Genomic DNA, 9,420 nt, shown 5'->3' on the forward strand with positions numbered 1-9,420 from the left:
TTTTTTTTTTTTTTTTAAAGGTTATAGGGTGTGTGTACTTGCCAGGAAAAGACAGAGAGAAGGAAAGTGAGAAATCACCCTCCGGAGGGATGGTCACACCATATCCCTTCTCCTCCACGCTTCTCTTGGAATTTTGGACATTTATGCACAAGCCAACAGGTCTGGGGCTCAAGCCATAGTCGTTCATGTGGAAGTCCATGCCTCAGTCACTACGTACCTGCTGGCCCCAAGTGTGCGTGTGTGTGTGTGTGTCTGTGTGTGTTTTGAGAGATAAATGTTTGCCCTTTTTTTTTTTTTTTTTTGAGAGGTTTTCACTATAGGGCGCGTGCCAGACAGACAGAGAGAGACATAGAGACAGAAAGCGAGAAATCACCCCCCAGGGGGGATGGTCACGCCGCAATCCCTTCTCCTCCATTCTCCTCTCGGGATCTTGGGCACGCACGCACATGCGCCCGGCCTGAGTTTTAAGCCACCGGGTCCGGGATGCGAACCACGGTCAACTACGTGGGAGTCCAGTGACATAGCCATTACGCTAACTGCTGGTTCCCAAAATTTTGCTTTTTTGAGAGAGATTCTTTTTTTTACAGAGATTTTTTCATTTTGGGGGGCATGCATGCACATGTGCCTGGTGTGAGTTTTAAGCTACCAGGTGCAGGACTCAAACCACAGTCGACTAAGTAAAAGTCCAGCCTCATAACCATTACACCACCTGCTGGTCCCTTTGTGTGATTCTTTTAAAAGTGAAAATGAGGGGCCAGCAGGTGGTGGTGTAATGGTTAAGGTGCTGGACTTCCACATGGTCAACTATGGTTCGAATCCCAGATCTAGAGGCTTGAAACTCACGCCAAGTGTGTATGCATAATTGCTCAAAATCCTCAGAGGAGAATAGAGAAGAAGGGATTGTGGGATGGCCATCCCTCCGAGCGGGGTGAGTGATTTCTTGTTTTGTGTCTTTCTGTTTCTCTCTGTCTCATTGGCAAGCACACGTACCCTACAGCAAAAATCTCTAAAAGTAAATAAATAAAAATAAAAATGAAACAAACTATATCACACACATAAAGGACAGTCTCCAAAACTGAGTAAGTGAATCTCTTTCCTAAATTTCTAGTCCTGTTATTGAAACTCATGTTTGTTCCTTTAATTTCTCACAAACTGCAATCACAAAGCTCCAGCGTACCTCTTGAATGGCTGTCATGACGACGTGTTGAACGGACTCTTCCATCATCATAATGGCTTGGATGTACTCTGCAAACAAGAACAACCTGGGATGTCACTGTTCACGTTAGAGACAGCCGGGGAGCAGAGGCAGGCACTTCATAAACCCTGCGTTTTGATCCTTCCTAGGAACCACTTGTACGTGCTTAAATATCGAGATAACTTTTTTCTATCACTGTACTTTATAAAGCTGAAGGTGCAGGAAAGGTCATGGATGTGTGTGGGGATACAGTACTGAGATGCATACTTGATGTACGACAAAGAAATGGTAAGGTCTAAAGTCAGGGTAGAAAGCATTCCATATTACTTCTTCAAAAATCTGAAAGTTATCTTTTTATAAAAAGAATTATTTTATTTAGCTTTATTTATTTATTTTAATTTGACCATAGAGGGACAGAGAGAGAGAGAAAGAGAGGGAAAGTGAGAGAGCAAGCCACCAGGTCCAGAACTCAAACTGTGGTTGGCCATGTGGGAGTCCAGTGCCCTTAACCACCATGCCACCGGCTGGCCCCTCTTTTTATTTTAATAGAGATTTTGGCTATAGAGAGACAGAGACAGAAAGTGAGAAATTACTCCCTGGAGAGATGACCACTATGTAATCCCTTCTCCTCCATTCTCCTCTCAGGATCTTGGGTATGCACACACACGACTGGCATGAGTTTTAAGTCACTGGGTCTGGGACTCAAACCACAGCTGACTACATGGAGTCTATTAGCATAACCATTATGCCATCTGCTGATTTCTGAACATGATCTTGTATATTATTCTTTTATATTGTTCCATGATTAAAAAAAAAAAAACAGAAGTCTATGCTTTAGTGTGTGACAATAAAGCACCTAATTTGCATAATTCCTAACAATACTTTCTACAGAAAACTCCTAATGAAGCCCAAGAGCTACTTAAGAAAAGCAGTGAAGATGAATTTACAGTGGAAGTTGCTTTCACAGTTAAGCAAGCATCACATAACCCTGGACTTTAACGTAATGACCCACATCACTAATAAGCTCAAGCAGCAACTTCATTGATTTCATCCTCACCACTGTGGAAAGAGGGAGCTCTCTCAGCTGTTAGTGCAGACAAAGTGAAAAACAATAATTTCTTGATTTCTGCAAAAGCCTTGGAAGTAGTTTTCATTATTTCCAAACCCAATAATGGATAACAAAAGTAGCATTAGACATAAAAAAATGAATAGGCCAGGTGAATTCCAACACATACAGTAAACATATTTGAATATGAAGTACTTAAGGGGCCAGCAGGTAGTGTGGTAGTGAAGACACTGGACTCCCATATGGCCAACTGTGGTTTAAGTCCCACAACTGGTTGAAAATCATGCTGGGCGCACATGTGTGCAGGCCCAAAATCCAAGGAGGAGAATGGAGGAGAAGCGATTGCAGTGTGGCCATCCCACTTGGGAGGTGATTTCTCACTTTCCCTTTGTCTCTCTCTCCAGCAAGCACACACACCCTAGGACAAAACAAAAAGAGAGAGAGAGAGAGAAAAAAAAAAAGGATATTTAAGAGGGTAAAGTAATTAGAAAATTTCAGCCTCGACTGGCCATAAAATAAAACCAAATGTGAACAGTCCACTCACTCCTTGAGGAGCACAGCAGACTTCCTGTGAAACTGCTGAAGTAATCTTTAACGAGACTCACACATCTGGAATAGCGAGCTGTAATGCTTTGCCCCAAGAGTAACTTGTTTTTTAAAAAGAAAGTATTTTTACAACCTATTAAACTAAGACATTATGTAGTTCCGGTTGCTGATGTCAAACGTGTTTCTAAGGAGGCACCATCCCGAGGGTACTTATCCCCATGCAGTGCAGCTAAATCACAGGCACTGCCTTTAGGTCAGTACTAGGGACACCAGGACACAGCCTGACCATCAAATTCTAGTCAAAAGAAAATTCCTGTAGCCCGAGATCAACTTTCTGGTTTTGTTTCCTAGCGAGGACTACCTTCTGAATGCTGGAATACAACAAGGGAATGCTCTCAGACATTCTGTTCAAAAGCACTAAATATTAAATTCAAAGGCTTTGGAGAAACCAGCGTATTAGAGCTGGGATGATTAAACAACCCTCAAAATAATGACTGTGAACATGGAAGAAGAAAAGCAGTGGCACTGATAATGGGAAAGGAAAATTTAATGACAGCCTACTGGGAGAGAGGTTGGAAAGGGTAGGTTAGGAAGTTAGTAAGGTGTGAGAGGGGAAGCGTTAGTTAAGAAGCGGTGTTGCCACGTCAAGGCCCTTCCCCGCGAACACCGTAAAATGCTAAATGATAAATGAGGATGAGAACTACGATAACGTACATTTTGTTAAGTAAAAAAAATTAATAATTTGAAATCTTTAAGTCCAAAATACAATTACGTATGCTTATCAGGTGCACCTGTACGGGGAATGCTGGAGAAGAGTGTGCTGTAACAAGGGCTCGCCCTGGAACTCTGGCCGCCTAAGTGTGTATTCTGGTTTAGTACAAGGAGTACTAAAATTAACACCAGGTGTGCCCATGATCCTGGCTGGCTGCAGGGTTCGGAGGACAGCTGTGTCAGGACCCTGTCACGGATGCCTGTCTGTGTGTCTGTCTCTCACATCAAGGAAATAAACGTAAAGAGGGTAGTTTAAATAAGAATGAAACATAGGTTTTTGTCTTCAGCATCACACAAGAAATCTTAGGCAAAAGGCATAATACTTCTGGGTCCTACTTCCTAATCTGTGGAAGCAGTTCTCGTTCTGCTAATGCCTAGTGGAGTGCCAGGCAGAGGGGAGACGCTAAGAACGCAGGCGCACCATCTTCTACTGCTCTTCGTTTTCAAACGTACCACTGCACGTGCCCCATTTGAGAAGCCAGTCAAGATAAACGTGCTCTGAACTGGTATTCTCAGCAGCTGCCCCTCACTTTTTTTGATTAGGAAAAACATGTCAACATAAAGTCTTTTTTGTTTCTATCATACTTTATGGATCACAAAGCAAATACACATATGCAATCTTACACCTCATGACTACCAGGTTCCGTGTCCTGATTTTGCAGACAAAGGAAACGGTGAGTACCCTGCCCGCAGTCAGACAGGTAGTAAAAGGCAGAGCCGCTTTAGTAAGCCTCTGTCATTAGTCCACAGCATCGGCTAAGGCTTAACAATCCAGAAGTGCCTGCTCCTATACTTGACCCTTAACTCCTACTGTGAGGAGAGACTGCCCTAATTCTGAACGAATGAGATGTTAAAGTCCTGCTCAGTAAGTTTGGATGATTTATGCAATTTCAGAAGAAAAACAGAATCCAGGTGTTCATACCAAACACCTGGTCTATGGGAGAAGCTCAATAAATACTATGACCGACCACCTTCTCTTCCACAGCAATCTGATGCACCTAGCACCTTTGTCTTTTTCTAATTCTATTCTGTAATAAGTACAATCAGCCAACTGTTGACGGCCACTTGCACACTTCCAACAACCTCTTGTGTTAAATGGAACCCTAGACACAGATGAATTTCCTAACAGAATGCATAAGAAATCATCATATCAATGAACTGCAATGAAATAACTTTTCACCCACCTTAAAATGAAAGCATTTACTTACAGACTTAATGTCTCTTAAAGCTTATGTATACCATTCTTCTACTCTTTGATAAAAAGATATTTCAATAATTCCCAGGTTTCTGTCCCAAGATCTCCCTGTATACCCCAGGGAGGTGAGTCTGTGATTCTGGTTGACTAGGAAGACTGTGGGTTTTCCTGCCAGGATATGCTAATATAAAATATCCTGTGATGCTTTAAAAAATTTCATAATTATTTACAAATAGGTAGAATGAAACAATCTTGATATATTTAACATTATTCTTTCCTTTAAAAGATAGCTAACATATATCTAAAATTTCACTGAGGAAGTAATTTCTTGAGAAAGAACATCTACCAGATTCACAGGTAGGAAAACCAGCTCCAATTATTTTTCTGAATAATCAAATGTTATTATTCAGAAAGGAAATACCCCGATACTCTTCTCTCCCCTTTTCCTCACAGTAATAATGGGTTGGCAGGTGGCATGGGGGTTAAGAGTGCTAGACTCCCACATGGCCAAACGCGGCTCAAGTCCCAGACCTAGCAGCTTGCTTTCTCAGTCTCTCTCTCTCTCTTCAAATAAAAATAAGTGAATGAATAAATGAAATAATTCTTTAAAAACAAGTTCTACTTGAATAATATCTATTCTATTCTATTCTATCCTATCCTATCTTACCTATTTTGCTTTATGGATCACAAAGCAAATACACATATGCAATCTTACACCTCATGACTACCAGGTTCCGTGTCCTGATTTTGCAGACAAAGGAAACGGTGAGTACCCTGCCCGCAGTCAGACAGGTAGTAAAAGGCAGAGCCGCTTTAGTAAGCCTCTGTCATTAGTCCACAGCATCGGCTAAGGCTTAACAATCCAGAAGTGCCTGCTCCTATACTTGACCCTTAACTCCTACTGTGAGGAGAGACTGCCCTAATTCTGAACGAATGAGATGTTAAAGTCCTGCTCAGTAAGTTTGGATGATTTATGCAATTTCAGAAGAAAAACAGAATCCAGGTGTTCATACCAAACACCTGGTCTATGGGAGAAGCTCAATAAATACTATGACCGACCACCTTCTCTTCCACAGCAATCTGATGCACCTAGCACCTTTGTCTTTTTCTAATTCTATTCTGTAATAAGTACAATCAGCCAACTGTTGACGGCCACTTGCACACTTCCAACAACCTCTTGTGTTAAATGGAACCCTAGACACAGATGAATTTCCTAACAGAATGCATAAGAAATCATCATATCAATGAACTGCAATGAAATAACTTTTCACCCACCTTAAAATGAAAGCATTTACTTACAGACTTAATGTCTCTTAAAGCTTATGTATACCATTCTTCTACTCTTTGATAAAAAGATATTTCAATAATTCCCAGGTTTCTGTCCCAAGATCTCCCTGTATACCCCAGGGAGGTGAGTCTGTGATTCTGGTTGACTAGGAAGACTGTGGGTTTTCCTGCCAGGATATGCTAATATAAAATATCCTGTGATGCTTTAAAAAATTTCATAATTATTTACAAATAGGTAGAATGAAACAATCTTGATATATTTAACATTATTCTTTCCTTTAAAAGATAGCTAACATATATCTAAAATTTCACTGAGGAAGTAATTTCTTGAGAAAGAACATCTACCAGATTCACAGGTAGGAAAACCAGCTCCAATTATTTTTCTGAATAATCAAATGTTATTATTCAGAAAGGAAATACCCCGATACTCTTCTCTCCCCTTTTCCTCACAGTAATAATGGGTTGGCAGGTGGCATGGGGGTTAAGAGTGCTAGACTCCCACATGGCCAAACGCGGCTCAAGTCCCAGACCTAGCAGCTTGCTTTCTCAGTCTCTCTCTCTCTCTCTCTGTCCCTCTCTGGTCAAATTAAAATAAATAAATAAACAAATAAAGTTAAATAAAAAAATAATTCTATTTTTTTTTTGGAGAGTGTTTTTATGCTATAGGGCACGTGCGCTCGCCAGACAGACAGAGAGAGACAGAGAGACAGAAAGCGAGAAATCACCCCACAGGGGGAATGGCCATGCTGCAATCCCTTCTCCTCCGGTCTCCTCTCAGGATCTTGGGCACATATGCACACGTGTCCAGCATGAGTTTTAAGCCACCGGGTCCGGGACGCAAACTGTGGTCAAGTACATGGGAGTCCAGCGACATAGCCATTACGCTAACTGCTGGTCCCAATAAAAAAAATAATTCTTAAAAAAAGGGTGAATGTTTCTAAATACAATCTGCCTCTTAATAAATGTCTAAGGCACCTGTCTCAGATGTTATGTTGTGAAGACAGACTGAGTACCTATTAATCTGCTATGCATCTCTGCGCTTTGTATTTAAACTAATAGGTGGATCTTCTCCAATTAATAGTAAATTTAATCATTTTCAGTGTAGTTAAGATGCATGAAAAACAATCTACTCAAAGAATTACATGGTTTTGCAAAAGAAAGAAAAATAATTATCACCACAATCAAATTTATTCTAACTTGTAAAACCCATTCAAGTTTGAAAACAAATTACTACCAAAATTATAGAAAACAGCATTCTTTAAAGGCAGCTATATATAAAGTTGTTATTGTTTGTATTTTTTATATACAACGTAAATGATATACCTTCCTTAATTATTTTACATGTGTATGCTAACTTCAAATAAATTACCTTGTTTCTGTTCACAATTCACAGCACAGCCTAAAATGAGCTGAAGCATCCTTCCCAGCTCTGCTGCATCAGAATGCTCCCCGATGAGGTTCACATCAGGAAGGGTAAAGTCATTAATCTGCTGCCCTAAAATCTGAAGGGAGATTAAAAGATTGCATTTACATTTGTAGGAGCAAATAAGACAATTGGAAGAGATTTGTTTGTTACCACTAGAAACTTACCACCAAAACCAATTACTATGTCAATCACAGTTTCTATTTCTACCTCCTGTATCTGTTACGAGTATCTTGATTTACAACAACTTGGTGTCTAGTCTGGTGTGTGGTTTGTACACTGAGGGGATAAACTGAGTAATATCAGTCCTTCCACCACTCCAAGGACTGGATGTGTACTCGATGAAGAAGCAGAACCACACAGGTACTGACTCAGGCAGCACTAGAGAGAGATGAGACTAAATAAAAATCCACATCCCCAGTAGTAAGATTTCCCCAGCCACCTTCACTCCACTGGACTCCCAAAATGACGGCAGCCAGAAACCATTATCAGAAAGGAAAATGGAGAATTCCTTTATGGGGAAATAAGGTCTCTGCATGATAACCCTACAGTGAAACTTACCACTAAAAACGTACCCCCACTCTGTTTCCTACAGTGCTTTATTTATAAATATCAGCAAACAACCAAGGATGATTAAGACCTTGGAGAAAAAGATCTCCTACAGAAGAAAAAAAAATAAAGGACAAAAACAGAGAAATTCAGAGGAAAGCAAACAGGAAGTGGAAGAAAATAAAATGAAAGAAATCCTAATGCTTAGCTGTATATACAGGTGGTAAAACTATCAAGAAAATGATTATTTATAAATTTAAGATTATGGTTTTCTCTGGAGAGGAAGTGGTTGTGATCAGCAAAGTAAATACAGGGGCCTTCTTGGACAGTGGCAATGTCCCACTGACCTATAACATGACTGTTCACAATCAACTGTTAAACTGTACAATACCCCTCGTGTACTTTTGTCACTGTATGTTTATTTTATAATGAAAATGTTATGGGGGTCCTGGGAAGGAGGACAGCTATTTTAGACAGCCGGCCAAGGAAGGCCCATTAGCTAGGCTAGGAACTGAGCAGAGACCTGAGTGAAGGAGCAACCACACCTGTACAGCTGCATGTAGAAGGACAGGTACACCTCGCACAGAGACGGCTGCAGGCAACCTGAGACAGGAGCTCACTCGACAAACTCCAAAAGAAGCAAGAAGGTCAGCATGGCTGTGGTAAGGAGTGGTGGGAGGTGAGGGGAAGGAGTTGGAATGGATGGCAGATCATTTAGGTCCTCGTGAGTTATGTGAGGGATGCGGATTGCATTTTGAATGATAAGAAAATAAACTGAATTAAATGAATAGCAACACACTACCAACACAGATCAATTCTCTTCCTAAGGAAAATCAATCTCTAGGAAGATATCTAAGAAACTGCTAACATGGATGCCTCCTGGGCAACTGGGGTTAAGAAATAAAACAGGGAAGTAAAAAATACTTCTTTGCTTAACATTCTCAGAGATAAGGGAAACTACTACACTCAGAAAGCAGGAACAGGACACAAAAGTTCCATTCAGAAAACAAAAACGTGGTCTTGGTAACTCAAAATATGACAGCAGAAATGAAGAACTCCATGGGCAAGCTGGAAGGAAAGATGTGTAATGATCTCAGGAAGTAAATAAAAAACACAAGAAAGAAAAAAGGAGAGAAAAAGTTAGATAATTAAAGGATCAAACCAGGAGGTCCAATAGCTAAACAGGAGTTCTAAAAGAACAGAGAAAATAAAAGAAGAAATAAGAGAAAAAATAATGTAAGAAAATTTCTTAAAACTAAAGGTAGTTGGTTTCAGAGTTGAAGGACTTTCTAAGTGCCAAGCACAGCAAGACAAAAGCAAACCACAACAAAAACCCATACGTCACACCAAGGCACACAGCGCGAACACTGGAGATAAAAAGATCCTCA

At 40.5% G+C, this 9,420-nt stretch overlaps 1 protein-coding gene and 1 long non-coding RNA gene across 5 annotated transcripts in view; one reads left to right on the forward strand and one right to left on the reverse strand.

Annotated features, from left to right (window-relative positions):
• Positions 1 to 9,420, reverse strand: part of HOOK3 (hook microtubule tethering protein 3) — a 102,081-nt gene that overhangs the window by 61,324 nt on the left and 31,337 nt on the right. For all 4 annotated transcript variants that reach the window (XM_014592758.2, XM_014592749.2, XM_014592754.2 and 1 more), the window contains exons 5-6: positions 7,430 to 7,562; positions 1,178 to 1,245 (exon numbers count right to left, since the gene is read on the reverse strand). In XM_014592758.2, the coding sequence (XP_014448244.1) occupies positions 1,178 to 1,245; positions 7,430 to 7,562 (201 nt within the window). The remainder of the gene's footprint in view (positions 1 to 1,177; positions 1,246 to 7,429; positions 7,563 to 9,420) is intronic.
• LOC106736317 (uncharacterized) lies at positions 1,252 to 9,399 on the forward strand. Its single transcript, XR_001371363.1, has 3 exons — positions 1,252 to 1,353; positions 7,454 to 7,533; positions 8,079 to 9,399. It is a non-coding gene; the product is annotated as an uncharacterized LOC106736317 (long non-coding RNA).

Source organism: Tupaia chinensis, unplaced genomic scaffold (assembly GCF_000334495.1).
Source record: "Tupaia chinensis unplaced genomic scaffold, TupChi_1.0 Scaffold000061_1, whole genome shotgun sequence".
Lineage (NCBI taxonomy): Eukaryota > Metazoa > Chordata > Mammalia > Scandentia > Tupaiidae > Tupaia > Tupaia belangeri.